This window comes from Cyprinodon tularosa, unplaced genomic scaffold, assembly GCF_016077235.1.
Source record: "Cyprinodon tularosa strain WSP-4 unplaced genomic scaffold, ASM1607723v1 ctg1232, whole genome shotgun sequence".
In the NCBI taxonomy this organism is placed as follows: Eukaryota; Metazoa; Chordata; class Actinopteri; order Cyprinodontiformes; family Cyprinodontidae; genus Cyprinodon; species Cyprinodon tularosa.
In genome coordinates, this window is record NW_024038040.1 from 81,520 (window position 1) to 99,082 (window position 17,563).

General features: G+C 41.8%; 1 protein-coding gene across 1 annotated transcript in view; it reads left to right on the top strand.

Annotated features, from left to right (window-relative positions):
• Positions 1-15,354, top strand: part of LOC119777393 (eukaryotic translation initiation factor 4 gamma 3-like) — a 36,663-nt gene extending 21,309 nt beyond the window's left edge. The window contains exons 7-23 of the mRNA XM_038276254.1: positions 320-431; positions 557-717; positions 1,012-1,134; positions 3,017-3,173; positions 3,437-4,189; positions 5,775-5,860; positions 6,459-6,756; positions 6,937-7,061; positions 8,556-8,675; positions 9,948-10,103; positions 10,203-10,400; positions 10,552-10,698; positions 10,775-11,011; positions 11,975-12,079; positions 13,306-13,444; positions 13,776-13,882; positions 15,220-15,354. Of these exons, the coding sequence (XP_038132182.1) occupies positions 320-431; positions 557-717; positions 1,012-1,134; positions 3,017-3,173; positions 3,437-4,189; positions 5,775-5,860; positions 6,459-6,756; positions 6,937-7,061; positions 8,556-8,675; positions 9,948-10,103; positions 10,203-10,400; positions 10,552-10,698; positions 10,775-11,011; positions 11,975-12,079; positions 13,306-13,444; positions 13,776-13,882; positions 15,220-15,354 (3,159 nt within the window). The remainder of the gene's footprint in view (positions 1-319; positions 432-556; positions 718-1,011; positions 1,135-3,016; positions 3,174-3,436; positions 4,190-5,774; positions 5,861-6,458; positions 6,757-6,936; positions 7,062-8,555; positions 8,676-9,947; positions 10,104-10,202; positions 10,401-10,551; positions 10,699-10,774; positions 11,012-11,974; positions 12,080-13,305; positions 13,445-13,775; positions 13,883-15,219) is intronic.
• The last annotated feature ends 2,209 nt before the right edge of the window (positions 15,355-17,563 follow it).

Genomic DNA, 17,563 nt, shown 5'->3' on the forward strand with positions numbered 1-17,563 from the left:
TTTAATGTAGGAATTTGTGTTTGATTTGCTTCAGTCTGCACAGGTGCACCAGTCTGTAAATCTAGGTTTGGATGCTCTGTAACTTTTGCAGTTTACCTCAGAAAGTGATTCATAATCATCTGAGGAAATGACACACAGCTGCAAGGACATAAACAACAACATTTAAAAGATCTGAATACATTTTTATTCAAACTGTAAGATCCACCTGGATTGATTAATCCACAAATTTCTTAATTAGATGTCCTTGAATCGTTAGTCTTCATTACTTCAGCTGAAGGAACGTTTGTAGTAACAGATTGGTCCTATTTTCTCCCTCCAGTACCGCCCCAGTACACCCTATGTGGGTCCGCCACAGCAGTATTCGGTCCAGCCTCCAGGCTCTGGCACCTTTTATCCTGGTCCAGGACCAGGGGAATACTCCAACCCATACCGTGAGTCTCTCACCTGTCAGAATTTATACACCGACCTCCAATCAGAACCGCCTGACAGCATGAATGGAGTTAGGAACCGGATCTGTTTTAACTGACATGTTTTCTTTTCTCTTGAACTCCTTCAGATCCCCTCAGGTACCACCCTCCTGTGTCCCCCTCTGTCCCTGCACCCGTTCAAACAGCTGGCCCGACCTTCTACCCTGGGCAGACACTGTTCCCCCACTCGCCCTCCATCATAGTGCCTACACAACAGCAACCTCAGCAGGCCAGGCGTGAGAAGAAAACAGTAAGTGTCTTAGTAGTTCTCTTTGTTTTGCTAGCTGACATTTTTGAGTCGCATCTATATGTGTTGATAATGACAGCAGGGCTTTGATGTAGACGTAAATATTAAAGAAATCATCGCAGTCTTGGAAAAACGTTCCTTGAGACAACCAGATATGAGCCAAAATAATGACTCAATGTTTGTTGCATTAAAGACTCTTCACAGCCGCTGATCAATGTGCACTTTGGCCTTCGACTCTGGGGCTTTAAAGAGATCCCTATTGTTATTTTATTTTATTTTATTTCATTTTCCTCTTAGATCTGTATCCGTGACCCGAATCAGGGCGGCAAGGATATCACAGCAGAGATCTTGGCTGGGGGCTCAGGGAGCAGGAACTCAACGCCTCCTGTCGGTCCTTCCTCCACCCCAACACCTCCACAGGTATGGCTCTGTAGCCCAATGCTAGGCCTACAGCAGGGCTCTGTGAGGGAGGAATTATTTTCGGGCATGTGTGAAGCAGGCAGGAGGTTCTGTTCATGTTTGTAATTTACTATGAGTCAAAACTTGATCAAAACTAAGTTAGCTCTAGCTTTTTTTTTTTTTTTTATAAACATGGCTGACATCAAATTGTAGCTTCCACCCCCAAGAAAAAAAGCTGTAATCCAACCCAAAGGTTTCCAATCCCTCAAATTCTTGTAAATTTCTAACAAGTTTCAAACATAACATCTTATCTCTTTATTGGGAACACAATGTGGCGCCTGATTTTAAAGTGGAAGGAAACGTTCCCAGCTCTTTACAATAACAAAATGGAGGTGGTCATCTGTATCTGGGCTCTTATGCCCCATTTACACCTCCCCATCTAAAACCAACCTGTACCGACTTCACACCGAGCCTTGATAACTCAACCATGGCGAGCTTGGTTCCTACAACCATTTACGCAAAACGCTAGCACGTTTTCTCACCTCCTATCGGCGGACTCATTGGTTAGCCGAAAGGAAAACATCAGAAGCAAGCAGGTGTTCTTCAAACTGCAAACACCAAATGTCTGCCATGCTACAATTTTGGATTCAGAAAAAGATGTTGAAATGTTTGAAAGGTCGGACACAGGCGAGAGCGTATCGGGAGACGGAGACCAACAAGACCTCCCTCATCCTTGGCCCTATCTCAAAGAATTTTTCGAAAGAGTCAAAAAATTGAGCTTTTAGTTCATATAGTGGCACCTGGCTGTTTTTTTTTTAAAGGTCACTTTATACTTTTATACTTAGTACTACTTAACTAGTTTTTGGAGCCCATACTTTTTCACTTTTACCTGAGTAAAAGAGGTCAAATTGATACTTAAACTTTTACCAGAGTGTTTTTAAACTGCAGTATCTATACTTCTACCTAAGTAACAAATGTGTGAACTTTTGACAACACTGAACCTGAATACGCCAGAAAGCCACAACTAAAGCGTTCCGAGCCCTACTGTTGAACTAGTACTAGATTTAGCGCAGTTCGGTTGTGTCTGGCACAGTTCGGTTCAGTTGTGTTCCATTTACACTCAGCAGTTATCTCGGTTACAGCTCTCAGCACGGTTTCAAAAGGTAGGCTAGCGTAAATGGGGCTTTAGACTCCTTTCCTTGAAAGCGTTCACCGGGCGTAGCATACACGTTTATATGGTTGGTTGAGAAGGCCTGGGCCTTGTTAACTAGTTAACATCTCTTTTCATTTTACACCTGATTTCTTCCCATCTGCGGTTCTTTCCATCCACTGCCTTCTACCGTAGATTCATACCATCTGCTAACTCCTACAGATCCGTTAAGGTGGCCTGGTCTTTTTTTTTTTTTATTTGTAATGTCGTTTTGTACAAATGGTAAATGGTAAATGGCCTGTACTTATATAGCGCCTTTATTCAAGTCAGCAGACTTGACCAAAGCGCTTTACACTACATTCATTCACCCATTCACGCACACACTCACACACTGATGGTGGCAAGCTACATTGTAGCCACAAACTGTACTATAATATACCAGCTGATGTTGATTTGGATTTCTGGTTTGGATTTTGAAGAAAACCTTTCAGTCCCTCTTTGGATCAGAACATTTAATGTATTCACTTGTTTTCTGCTCTTTCTTTGTCCTTAGCTTAGATATTTTCCTCTCACAATAATCCTTATCCTGACGTTCCTTTCATTTCGTCTTCCACCTCTGTCTTCTTTTCAATTGTGTACTTGTTTGTTTTTTCAATTACCTTAATTTCCATGCTGCTACTTCCTGGTTTTCTGTGTTGCTCATTTTTATGGCTGCACCCTCATTATCCTCACATTGTCTACTTCCAATTGCAGCACCCAAGCAGCAGCCAGACTCCGGAGCAGCAGCATTCGCAGCCCTCTCTTCCTGCTCAGCAGCAACAGGCCCATCCTGGAAGTGTTACACCGGAGCCGCAGCAGATACAACAGCAGCCGCTAACAATTGGGGCTCCAGACAGCAAACCAGGACCAGGTCTGCATTAAACTCATTATCAACTTCACGCTGCAACATGTTCAAGTAGGGTCAGCCATGTTCGTTTCAACAATTCAGTGTTTTCAATTTGATGCAACATCCAAATATTTGGTCAACATTTTACCAGCTGCTTTATGGTTTATATCTGAGGACTGTTCAGTGTTAAAAAAAAAAAAAAACGTGTTTTTTTTTTTTTTTTGTCTTTTTGCTTGTGGATGCATTGATGTAACCTGCACTTTTTCCTGTTTCTCTACCTCTTTCAGTTGATTTGCCAAAATTGGAGCCAGTGGTCCAGCAGTCTTCCTCTCCTGCTCTCTTGCAGCTTGAAGCTCCCTTAGAGAGAATGGAGGCCACTAGTTCTGGGCCTGAGCCCCCTGCCTCTGTGGAGTTAGAGCTTCCCTTCCACAACGCTATCGTTCCCCCCCCTACAGTAGCTAACTCTGCTCCCTCGGCCAGGGAGTCCGCTGCTTCAGCCCCCTCCTCTGTCGGAGAGAACAAATCGTCCCTGGTAGCACCTCACATGCCCAGCACAGACAAACCGCTTCCAGACGCCCCGCAGACTTTCGGCGCTTCTCCGTCAGCTTCTCCTAAGGCTTTGAATGGCCTCACCGATTCGGGGAACGAGCTCGAAGTCGTAGCTCAAGAGCCGCCGCTCCTTCCCCAGGTGGCGCTTCACCCGCTGGCTGCTGCTTCCGTTTACAGAGACGCCTCATCCTCGGAAGCCGTGCCCTCTGACGTGAGGCCAGATGTGCCAATCGCTGCTGTGCTGTCCCCTTTGTCACCTGTTGCCGTGGTGCCTGTCACCCTTACCTCGAGCCCCCTCCCAGCTCTGTCAGTTATGCTCCCCCCTGGCCTTCCGCCTCTTGTGCAGGCCACAGCAGAGGCAGATGAGCCCAGCAAGACCTTAGATATAAAAGACCTCATGTCCAGAGGAGGGATGGAGGCGCAGGGTGGCATTAATGAGAGCAAAGTGGAGCCTCAGCTACAAGCGCTGGCCAGGAGGAGCCCCACAGCGGGTATGTAGTGCTTAGGAGACGCATGCAGCTCTTTTACAGATTACATCAAATAAACTTTGAAACCAAAGATATTCTGAGTTAATAAAAAAACTGTTTAAAATGAGTTGTTGGCATAAAAGCTATTAAACCCACCCTTGTGCTATGTGAAAATAAAATATGATAAAATTAATGATTTGCTGTAGTTATATCAGCCAGACCCGTAGAGTCAGCCGACAGATTGAGTTTAACCTTCGTAATAACATAAAGGAACAAACGGGCTACAGTTAAGATCTAAAAAACAACACATCACAAAGGAAAATAATTAAAGAGCAGATGCTTGTGGAGTTAAGCGATGATTGGTGAGTCATTATCCACAGTGGTGAACTTTCCTTGTAGTGACCAGGTGACTGGTGACTCATTCAGGAACTTCCAATGGAGTCTAGAAAAACTTAAAGCAGAGGAGCCCTCACTCACTGCATTTAGGATCAGGTTTGATATGTCAACAACAAAGGCTGGTTTCTGCTCAGAACGCAGATATGCTTCCCCCCACAGACAATCTGCTGCACCTCTCCAAAACTGTAGGTGACTGCAGACAGGAGGCCTCTGATTGACAAATGACAAATCTATATCCGCTCTACACTATGGGTATTTCCTGTTTGGAAACTAGTATGACCTTCATTGTGGAAAACGACTGGTGAAGTTAGACCAGCTAGAAGAGCGAGGTGCACGAGAACGATGGGACCCTTTTTCCACCTGGATCCCCGCTCATGTCTCTCTTTGTCGTACAAACTTGCCTCTTGCGTTTTTCCACTTCCTCACCGCCTCAGCCGTATCTAGACCCACTCCTAGGTGGTGATTGTCCTTCTTGCGTTGTGGCGTGGAATAACATAGCACAGACCACGCTTTAATATTGGGCATAAATCAAACATATCTGTGACAAGCTCACTGCGACGCACTGCTGCGGGAGTATAAACAGCCCATAATAATGACTTTGGTAAAAAAAAAACTTTTGAACCTTTTTACATTTTACCCCAGAAACATCTGAATTGGGGTGTCAAAAGTGTTAACACCCAAATGCTACAATACTAATTTGTATTATATTGTTCCACATTAGAGGATTGACACCAAATTATGTTATTTTGGGGTTATTTATTTTGCATTTATTTTCATATATCTGTTGAGAATGTTGTACCAAACACTGAGTATTTTCCTGGGTAGTGATATCATGTTTAATATTTTAGTACTGTTACAATTTTACCTCTTAATAATCCCAAAGAAGGGGAAAAAAAGAATTCTAAGTTGGCAAAAGGTGAAGATTTTGGAAAAAGTTTTTTCTTCTGGCTTAAATCTAATGCAGCATTTCAGAAATGGAGCACTATAGCAACATTGGAGCATGGTGGTGGTAGTGTGATGCTCTGGTGTCTGCAACATTTGATAACAGTTTTGGTCTTTGAGGAGGATGTTCAACCATCCCTTTGATTATGAGCTAAACACTTGAATCAAACATCTGTTCACTTATTAGGATTTATTTTCCTCTGAATTTTAGGAATAATTTGATTAGTTGTTTGAATGATTATTTAATTGTGCATTATTTGTTTCCTTGCAGTGAATCAGACGTCTGCTATACCAAAGACCTGGAGAAAACCAAATGAAACTTTCAGTGCTGGAGACGCGCATCAAAAGGAGGAAGAGGTCAGGAAAGAAAAAAAGCCGTTGTTTGTGAAGAAATGTGGGAGAAAGGAGAGAAAATGATGTGGGCAGTAGTTAAAGAGGAAGATATTTCCACGTGTGGGGGGGCGGGGGCAGACTGAAATTATTTTCCGCCACAAAAATCCACCAGTTGGTTATGGCTGATCTTTAACCATCTTGTTTGGCTGCTTTTGTTTGTGCTTTTTTGATGGGTGCAGTTCAAGGACTCGGTCATGAAAAGATGGCCGACAAACAAGTGGCCTCAGGCTGGTTGTTTTAGAATTTATGCAAAGGGTTTATGAGTGAAAATCCTCCAAACCAAACCTTTTGTTTTCCTGTCAGTCTTGGTAAGCGGGTAAAATCCTTCCACCCCAGAGTGACCTCAGACCTTTTGAGAATTCATGTTTAAAGTGATCGTAAAGAACGCAGGATTAACAGTTCTCGTTCATTTTCAGTTTGCAAAAAATTGATTTAAACATGATGAAACTTGACTAAGAACCATAACAGTTTCTGTTTTGATTTAATGCTGCTGTTATCAGAAGTTCAGTAGAAAAGAGAGGGGCCATCTTTCTGTAAAACTGTATCTGTTTTCTATGTACAGGAGGAGCCCAAAGTTCTAGACTCGCCTGCAAGTGAGCAATCCCTTCAATCGGCCCCTCTCAGCTGCAGTCCTGGCCCCCTGCCGACAGTCTTCCCCTCTGCTGCTGCTGCCCCGACACCTGCTCCCACCGTTAGCCCCGACGCTGACGGAAAGCCCACCGTTTCTGAGGAAAACGGCGAGGCAGAGTCGGAGCCCCTGAGAAACGGAGCGGGCCACACGTCGGAGACGGAGAGCAGTGACAGCGGAGCCACCCCTGGAGACAAGGAGATCTCCACGGAGGCCCCTCAGGATGTCGAAGGTAGGAGCTGGTGATCAAGTTACAGCAAAATGTCTGAGGTCTCCAAGTCAGAAGAGGATTAGCGAGATGTTATTTATCAAATGCATTTACTTAATGTGGAGAATAAGATTTTGGTTCTTTGTGTAATTTGTTGGTGACTTTTTAGAGACTTTCTTTCTCTAATCCCTGTTTGGTTTTCAGACCTTGCTGAGCTGAGTGGGAAGCGGCAGTATGGCAGAGACTTCCTGTTGAACTTCCAGTTCATGCCTCAGTGCATACAGAAACCTGAGGGGCTCCCACCAATCAGTGATGTGGTGCTGGACAAGGTTAGTTAAAGACCAGTAATCAGCGGGTCCACTTTCATGTTGACATGCTTTTCAAAGCGAGTTTTCTACAGCACAAGATTAATCATTTCAAATTACTTTGGAAAAAAGCCTCCTGAGCTAAAATAAAAAAATTAGATGTTTCAGTTTCTTTATGTCCAATTTTAGATACACCCAAATTGGAACATCTTATCATTATTAGTTTTAGTTGCTAAAGAGGATATTTTTTAGTGCTGTTGGAATAAAACCCCAAAAAATGACTGTTTTCACATCCAGAAATCTCCATCCCAGTCCTGCTTTCCCAGCTGTTTAACATGATCTGTAATTTCCACACAGTTCTTCTTTTCATCTGATTCTCTCTGCTAAGTGAGATCGCCCAAGTCAGAGGGAGATTCATGTTGTAACAGGAGCTCTTGCGGCTGGTTAATCACCAGCTGTCAGCTACAGTAATAATAAGCCAATTAAGTCTTCAGTTAGAATCACTGCTCATTCGTTCGAATGTGAGTATCTGAAATTTACTGTTCGTTAATCAGAATTATAGGTTATTAGATGGAGAAAAGATCACTTATAAAACTTCCTGCTGGGACTTCTTGGAAATAAACACATCTAAAGATGAAGCAATAAAGCTAATTAGTTAGATGAAACAAATTCATTATGAGCATGATCATTGGTGCTGATTCTGCTTTGGGCAATCTACCCAATTAAAGTGATTTCTTTTTCTGCTGCCTCACTGTAATGCTCTGCATGGGAATGGTTTTAGTTTGTCTGGATCTGTCCAGCAGGGTGGTTTGCTGCTCAGATCCACTTATATGTACGAGTGCAGCATATGGCCTGCTGAAATGCTGTTTTGATTAAAATCACATTGCTATTATGTCACCCTTGGCAGCGTTTGGTGTACATGCTCCTCCCCCTCTTTCTTCGAAAAGGATGGTGAGCAGTTGATTGGTGCCGTCCCAAAGTTTCTTTTTTCTCACAGGGAGAAAGTTGAATTTCTCTGGAAAAAGCTTTGAGAGGAAGTCTAGGAGAGCTCAACGACAAAGAGCCTGATTTGCTCTCCCTTTGTTTCACATTCTGACCACATCTGGTTCTAAAGTTCTGGTTGATGGTGAAGATTTTCAGTCATCCAGATCATAGGGATTCCAAAAAAAGTAAAAAAAAAAAAACAATTCACTTGACTTTGTTTCCAAGTTTGAAGACATTTGGATGGGACGACAATTTTATTTTATTTTAAAGTTCTGGTTGTTTCTCAATAGAAGTGGAGGTTATTTCAACATCTTTTTTTTTTTGGGGGGGGGGGGGGGGGGAGTTCCTATAAATCAAACCCTGAAGCTCTGATGACCAGTCATTAATCACAGGTCAGCATAAGAGGGGAGAAATGCTCCACTCATAGGACAGGCTTCTGCTGCTGGGTTTGATAGAGGATCACTGCGCACCCTGCTGTTCATCCCAGTCTTTGTGTGTTCACATGTGACAGTATATATGCTTTGTTTTGTGCAGATGAACCAAAACAAGTTGTCATCCCGGGTGGTGGACTCCAGGGTGATTTCTAGGGGACCTGATTTCACGCCTGCTTTTGCAGATTTTGGGCGACAGATGAGTGGTGGACGGGGAGCAGCTGTGAGTCACACACAAACCCGACACACCAAACAACATCCCAGATTCATTCATAAAGTCACACACATCCCAACAGGGGAAAAAAACATGTTTTCTATTTTGTTTTTTTGTCAATTGTGCATTAAACTCCAGACAAATGGTTATTTCAGCCCTGATGGTCTTAGGAGCAAATTTGAAATTACATATGTGAATTAAAGCAAGTACAGCTCCCAAACTGAAAATTGGAAATACAATTGTTTGAATGTGTGTGACAGAGAGGCACTGAGGAATATTTTTTTTATTTGTTTTTGGTGGAACCACTATTTTAATGTCACCATGTCTGATTTATAGGTCATTATACAAAGAAAAAATGAATTTATTTAACTTATTTTCCAAAATGAACACTTAAAAACCCCATGAAACCCCATTTGAAACTCTGGATGAACCCTCAAACTTTGCAGATCCATATCTTGACCATAACAAGCAAATTTGGACTGAATAAACTGAAGCATGTTTGTTCCACAAAGGTTTCAGTGAGCGGTGTATTAGGCGGAAATGTCATTTTAGCAAATTGGTCCTAAATGTGGCCAAATTGTGCTAAATGCATTTCTCCACTCATAAAAGGCAATCTGGCCAAACAAATATGCCGATTTACATTATTTTAGACCTTCTGCATACGACAAAGCCTTTTCTCCTAAGATTTAGCCGCTGTTCATTGAACACAATAACATCACCAAACTGAATAGAAAAGAAAAGAATAACAGAGCAAGCTTATGCAACACATGCTGGACCAGCAATGGTCGCACAATTACCTCTGACCCCTAAAAATGAATACCTGCTGTTCCATTACTCCTTACAGAGTCGCACATGTTAGGCGGAATTTAAAATCTCATTTTATTTGTTTACAAAGCTATAAAAACTAAAGGTGTTTGTGAAAAAATAATTTTGAAACATGTTTTAGGAAATTTAAAGCCGCATTTGAAAGGCTTGTGGATGGAACACCATGTGACTGTGTTTTGGCCGTTTCTATAAATAGATAAACATCAGCTGGTGTGAGCTGGGCCCGGTACTGGGCTCGCCGGGCTCAAGGGCTTAAATTGAGCAGCTGTATCTGGTGTGAGTTTATATGTTTAATACTAGTTAGTAAGGTTTTCATGATGGTCTAATATAGCTGCCACCTCCACCTTTGTGTGGATTCCTGCCTTGTTTACAGTAATTCTCACTAGTTTTTGTAGCATCACCTACAAGCAGAGAGGAAAACGGATCTCCTGTGTTTTCTTCTGTCTGCTTCCATAGCTTATGAACCTGGGGACACGACGGCCTCCGCCCAGGAAGATCATCGTAAACGTGTCCGTTAACGATGACATTCAGCTGAAGAAGTCGGAGAACGCCTGGAAGCCCGGCATGAAGAGGGAGGGCCAACCAGAGGATCCAGAGACTCAGAAAACTCAGGCAGGGAACAAAGCGACACAGACTGAGCTTATCTATGGTAGTGTTTAGATTTAATCTTAGCTTTGGAGTGTTTTTTTTTTTTTTCTTCTGTTGCTGCAGGAGCTCTTCAGGAAGGTCCGCAGCATCCTGAACAAGCTGACGCCACAGAAGTTCAACCAGCTGATGCAGCAGGTGACGGATCTGACCATTGACACAGAGGAAAGGCTCAAAGGGGTCATCGACCTGGTTTTTGAGAAAGCCATCGATGAGCCCAGCTTCTCTGTGGCTTATGGACAAATGTGTCGGTTCCTTGCAAAGGTAAGCAGCTCTAACACCGATATAAAAGGGTGCGGTAAAAGAAAAAAATCTAAGAAAGATGATTAATGTGAATATGCACATCTAATTTCCTACTAGGCTATTATATCGGGTGATTTTCCTTTTCTCCCTCTTCTTATTTGTTGTTTTGCAGCTCAAGGTGCAGATGACAGATAAACCTCAGACCACTGTAAATTTCCGCGCTCTGCTGCTACACCGCTGCCAGAAGGAGTTTGAGAAAGACAAGGCAGACGACGTGGTGTTTGAGAGGAAGCAGAAAGAGCTGGACTCTGCTGCATCGGTTTGTTGTCTTTGTTTTTTAGTACTTTGGTTACAGCTGCAGGAGCAAATGTTCAATGTCTTCTTATTGGCATCAGGCTGCAGAGCGTGACCGGCTTCAGGAGGAGCTGGAGGAAGCCAAGGACAAGGCCAGGCGGCGCTCCATTGGCAACATCAAGTTCATTGGCGAGCTCTTCAAGCTCAAAATGTTGACTGAAGCCATCATGCACGACTGTGTGGTCAAGCTGCTGAAGAACCATGACCAGGAGTCCTTGGAGTGCCTGTGCAGGCTGCTTACCACCATTGGAAAGGATCTGGACTTTGAGAAGGCCAAGGTGAGCTGCAGGAAGCTTTAACATGTTCACCGAGGGTTAAATGTGCTTACACAATGCTCACCTTTCCTGTGCATGTGCACAACGTGGCGGTCATTTAAGCCCGTCGCTATACTCTGAACTGGTGCTGTGCTACTTTAAATCAAATCACTGAAAGAGCTAGAGTCTGCAGCGATATGGTGTTACATGGTGGAGGTTTCATGGCTCCGTTTAACAGATTAAGTTAGAAACCAAAAGGGAGTAACAAGCCAGGCGCTGTCCCAAGGTAACTTGGAGTTCTCGTAAACATGTCTGCCACTTCTGCTGGAGACAAAGTCTAAAAAAATGTGTTCTGTATGTGTGAACATAAGCGCGGTGTGTCGGCTTTTCTTTTGATTTAGGATTTGTTTAGCCTTAAACAGCTAGACTGTATTCTGCCACCTATAATCTGTTTGTCGTCTAAACAAAAGTCTTTTTATTGCTATTTTCACTATTAACAACGTGAAAATGTTTCTGCTAAAAGCCTTTTTTTTCCTTTAAGTTTCATAATAAAAAAAAAGGTAAATGAAATACATTAATTTCAAAAAGCAGCTTTTAGTTCAATCATCTCCTTCTGAAGGTGGACTTAATTTAAAGGGCAACAAAATTTAAGCTGTGAAAATGCTTGTTAAACAATGTTTCACAACAAATTAGAAATTACAACAAAGGAAATGTTTGCAGCTGGTGTTGTTACACAGTCAGCTTTAGGTAAATTACAAAGTGATGAGATGAAGCCATTCTGAGCTATGGAAGCCCAAGGAGTGCACTGGTTGGGGACTAGTTTGATCGGCCTCATAATGCTCATCTAACAGGAAGGCTGTGGTTCTTCCCTTAAACCTGATAACTGATCGATCTGTCCTTTAACAAAAAGGATATTATCTTCTGGCAACAGCTTCCAAATCAAGCAGAAGTTGATTTTAAACCATGGTTCTTCTTTTTCCTCTGCAGCCTCGCATGGATCAGTATTTCAACCAAATGGAAAAAATTGTTAAGGAGCGGAAGACATCATCTAGGATACGATTTATGCTCCAGGATGTTATAGACCTCAGACTGGTAAGCTGTGTTTTCTGATAATTGGTCATTCAGATTTTATGGTGCTTTTCTCACAGAGGTTTGTTTGATTGTTTCTGCCATGTTGGCTGTACTGTATCGTCAACCTCAGTTTAACATTTCAACTCTTTCTACAAATACTGCTACAAGTATATTAACTGATCTCCTAAGCTAGACTATACTAAAGATAAAGAGGGACAGTGCCGTAGAGAACTTTCTCATACCAGCTAAGATGTACTCACTGTTTAAAACGAGCCATTTTTATTATCGATGCAACTGAAAAACATAACTAGATGCTGAAGGGAACGCTCTGAGAGGTGGAGCAATAACTGCATAACAAAATAAGAAATCATGACCTGCACAAATATCACAGGATTTTCTATGTCCATTCAACATAAACAATGCATCCTGTAGGGAGCCACTTGTATCTGTGATGAGGGGAAAATGAACAGCTTGGATTGTAAGAAGCATTTCTTTTACAAATGTGCACAAAACTATGTCAATATTCTGCTAATTTTGAAAATTCTAATTTTCACAATTGCAGTATTTCCATTAAATAAGAAATAGAATCAAAGTAGAATATGACTGTTCACGCCATAACTCTTAAAAACATAACATGGCAGCGCTGGATGTAAACGTATGATATATCCATATTTTATCCTTGGTTCTGCTGCTCATCGTCGTGAACTAAAAACTTGAAAAACATACTTGTCTTCTCATGAATCCAACTACTTCAGTTCTTCTTCAGGTTGTTTTTAGTTGCAGATCATGTGACTCGTGTGGTTAATAAAAATGGTTCCATTGCGGTTTTGTGAAATAGTCATTTCAACCTGACAATGGAAAAATTAAGTCTTCGTTGCGTAAAAACTTTTTATCAAAAATTGTGTTTTTCGAAATTGCAGTAATTCCATTCTGCACATTTATTTTCGTAATTACAATAATCAGAAAGAGTAGAAAGAATAGTTAGATCATCCAGAATTTGTTTCTTAAAAAGCTTCTATGTTTTATAAGCAAATAAATAACCAGTTTAGGGATGTTTAACTTTTTACAAAACATCAGGAAACATGTGAAACTTTTGGATAAGATTGGTTGTCAGTCATTTAGGTTTAGATGATAAGAAAGGAAGATTCCTCTTTGGGCTGCCATTCAAAAGATTTATATTATGACATCAGTTAGGATTAGCTGTTTATCTGGTTTTAAATCCAAGTGTTGTGCTCCTTACATTACAGCACAACTGGGTGTCCAGGAGAGCCGACCAGGGTCCAAAGACCATCGAGCAGATCCACAAGGAGGCAAAGATTGAAGAGCAGGAAGAGCAGCGAAAGGTGCACCAGCAGCTGCTCTCCAAGGACAGCAAGAGACGGCCAGGTGAGTGCTGGAATCCTCTTTAAGGCTTAGAGTGGAACATCCACACAGCTAGTGACTCTGCTGTCCTGCAAGCAGGCAGGCTTCTGCTCCGCACAGCCTGCAGAGATCCCATTGTGCCCAGCAGCTGACAGGAAGCCCCCCGCTCATTCCCATCTGTCAGCAGACTTTGAATATTTCATTGTTTGTTACAGAAACAGTGGAAAATGTCTTCCCATCAGTTAAAAGGCTTTAAGACATTTCCCTTGGATAAAATGTTAAATATCACAGAGACGTTTCATTCATTTATAAACGTTCTTCTCCCTGTCTGTGCTGGATCCGTTCGGTGACGTAGATCCAAGAGAGCAGAGGGAGTCACGCAAAGAGGAAACCTGGAACACGGTGCCCATGACGAAGAACAGCAGGACCATCGACCCCAATAAGATCCCAAAGATCTCCAAGGTGAGTTGTGGGGCTGAGCCACATAGTGAATTTGGAGGGAAGCAAACAAAATGCATATTAGTGCATTTGTTCTTGGATTGAGGAGGTAAAAGAGACATTTCGCCAATAGAACAAGACTTTACACTTAAAATAAGACAACACAATTGTGTTGTCTTATTTTAAGATCATATTATCTAATTATCTTATATTGAGAGTAAAAAAAACAAATTCCATTGGCAAATCATCTCATTTACCTACTCAAATTAAGGGCAAATACACTTAATTTAAGAAATTTTTACTTATTTCTAGATCGTTTTTCCAGTGTAGTGATGAAGAAAAAAAATCTAAATAAAATCCAAATTGGGTGACAAAATAAAAAAAATAAAACTCCCCAGAGTTTGTGTGGCTCAGATTATTAATGATGTTGATGCTGATTCTGATGCAAAGCTGTCTGAATACACAGTGCTTGGCAGTTCTACTGTGGCCATTGACAGTCGGGGTCCTGATAAATCCTATTATTCTGCCTGAATGATTCAAATCATCAATGAGTTATAATCTTGAAGTAAAATTTGGCTTTAGATAAAAAAAATATTTATTTTTTTGCAGTCAAAGAATCCTCTTTAATCGATGTAATGGAAGCACTATAGCTTTATGATTTTTAGGAGGGATTTTTTTTACCCTGGGAAAGCAAACCGTAGTTTCTCTTTATTACTGGAAAGAAAAGTTCACTCATCTATCAAAGTTCAACATGTTTCCCCCAAATCTGTCCACGTTTCAAATAAGAAAATAAGAAACTAAAAAAGTGAAATCAAATGTTCTGTCGTGTTGTGCTGTCGAACACACTGTTCAACAATGAGATTTTAAACGCTGAGAATGTGTTTCATGTCACGACATGTCCCTCACCATTAAGAGTTTGTCCACAGCAGGACTGGATGTTTTCCTTTGGCAGGATGTGTTACTCTGAGAAAACTGTTTACACATCAACAGGATGGCTCTGGTGGAATAGAACTGCTTTAGCTGGTCTGCATTATTGTGGTTTGGCTGCAGTGGTTCATTCAGTTGCCCCCTGTTGGATATGTACGGTACTGATTGGCAGACACTTTTAATTATGTTTGGAAAAGCTCTGCTGGTTAATGTCTGGGCTGCCACAGATTGAAACTCAAACTTTTTTTTTCTTTACTCGTTCTGCACATTATGGGACATTAACAGGTCATGCTTTTATTCTTTTAGTTATAAATCCATTCTATTCTATTCTACTATGTAACATTCTCGTTGCATAGCTTTAATGTTTGGTCTGTCATTGAGTTTTTCTTTTTATATATATATATTTAAAACGGAATAAAACATTTTTTTTTTAGCCTCAGATGGATGAGAAGATCCAGCTTGGCCCAAGAGCTCAAGTCACGTGGGTGAAGGGCAGCAGTGGAGGAGCCAAAGCTAGCGACTCGGGTAAGACACTAAAGCAACTTATGATGGAGCAAGACTCCATTTAAAGTATCAAACAAAGAAATGGACCTTTAAGTTGATTAACTGATGAAACTGAGCTCAAAGATGAACATGGTTGCCTTGTAATTTTCCTGTTAGCTGAGTATTAACATTTTTTTTTTTTTTTTTACATTTTCTCTTATTTTTTATCCTCTAAATGCTGAATAATAAAGATGATGGAGTCAGTTTTCTGCGGGATGATATTCCAGTTTTACTTGTTAAAATTAGGGATGTCCCGATCCTGATTGCAAGATCGGATCGACCCGATATTTTCCTATTTTGCCGTGATCGGAGCTCGGCTACATTAGCTGACAAGTCGTTCCGATCTTTATGGCAACTGCCATAAAATACCTACTAGTTACAATTGACAGTAGCTGTGCAATACAAACCTCCGTGGCGGTGCAAATTAAGCATGTCAGAAGTATGGAAATATTTTACTCCTGAGAGTGAAGACTGTTCTAAAGATACTTGCCTGCAAAATGACTGCAAAATGGCAATTTCATGAGGAGGTAGCAGCAGAGCTACATTTAACACCACAAACTTGATTCGTAATCTGATGACAAAACATGACGATGTTTATGAAGCATTTTGTCAAGCTGCAGATGGAAAGGTTGCTAAAGCAAAGCAACAAACCCTGGACTTCATGAGGAGAGTTAAATACTCCAAGGAAACAAGGTTGTAAAGACGATAACATAAAGGTTGGTCCAATATATTGCTCGACAACCAGCCCATCTCAGTAGTTGAGAATGTCGGACTTGGACGTCTGCTGGAAGTTTTGGACCTGCGCTACGCTCTGCACTCAAAACACTACATTACAGACACAGCCAAACCACAGCTGTTCAGCAAGGTTAAAGTAACGATACAAAGTCACTTGAATCGGAATGTTGTTAGTTTTTCTACTGATATCTGGAGCGCAGACGTTTGCCCTATGTCCCTACTGAGCCTCACGGCACACTGGCTTGGTCCAGAAAATTTGAAGTGTGTTGTACTGCAGGGCTGCAACAACGAATCGATAAAATCGATAAAAATCGACTTTTAAAAGCACTGGCAACGAATTTAATCATCGATTAGTTGTGTCGCGCGATTAATGCGTCATCCGCCGCCGCCGTCATCTGGGGGAAGAAAAAAAAATATGGCGGAGTGAGTCAGCGCCGCAGTTGCAGTGTTGCCAACTCAGCGACTTTTCAGACCCCTCCAGCGAATGTTTTTCAAAAAAGCGACTAGCGACAAATCTGGCGACTTTTTACGGTGTCACTGGCGGCTTTTGCCTGCCGTGGGGCGCCTCCCCCTTCCCAACCCATTTCTCCCTCTCCCACAGGAATCCCTCTCAGCGCGGCAGTCAGAGGCGCAGGATTTTAGTGAGGAGTTTATCCTCAGCGTCCAGACTGCAAATGAAGCGCGCATGCGCCGGGATTGACGGGGCAAATTGATCACAATAATTAAAATAGCCTGCGCTTTGTAAAGTGAAAAAAGTCGTAACATGCAACTTTTGTAAAAACATATTAACATGGCACGGAAGCACCACTGTTATGACGCAGCACCTGAAAAGAAAACACGTTGGAGCCTTCGATGGCAGTGAAGAGAGCTGATCAGCAGGATGAGTAACCATGTTTGTTTGGTTTTAAAGTGGCGAAACGTAACGTTAGTTTCTCAGGTAGCTCATCTGATGCTTTCCTTACCGTGTTAGTAGGTTACAGACAGTGATAAGGTTGGCTACTTATTTTACTTTTAATTAGGCCTGAGCAGCAAAGCGCTGCGAAGGCCTATTGTATTTCGAAAGTTTCTTATTAGGCCCGAGCAGCAAAGCGCTGCGAAGGCCTATTGTATTTCGAAAGTTTCTTATTATTATTATTATTAGGCCCGAGCAGCGAAGGCTGCAAGAGCCTATTGTATTTCGAAAGTTTCTTATTAGGCCCGAGCAGCAAAGCGCTGCGAAGGCCTATTGTATTTCGAAAGTTTCTTATTATTAGGCCCGAGCAGCTAAGCGCTGCGAGAGCCTATTTTATCTGTACCGGTTCTTATTATTAGGCCCGAGCAGCAAAGCGCTGCGAAGGCCTATTGTATTTCGAAAGTTTCTTATTATTAGGCCCGAGCAGCAAAGCGCTGCGAAGGCCTATTGTATTTCGAAAGTTTCTTATTATTATTTTTCTTTTCTCACTTCGAACGCATTTTACAGGGACTTCGCATATTCAAAAACTCAGGAAAACTCAGTAATTG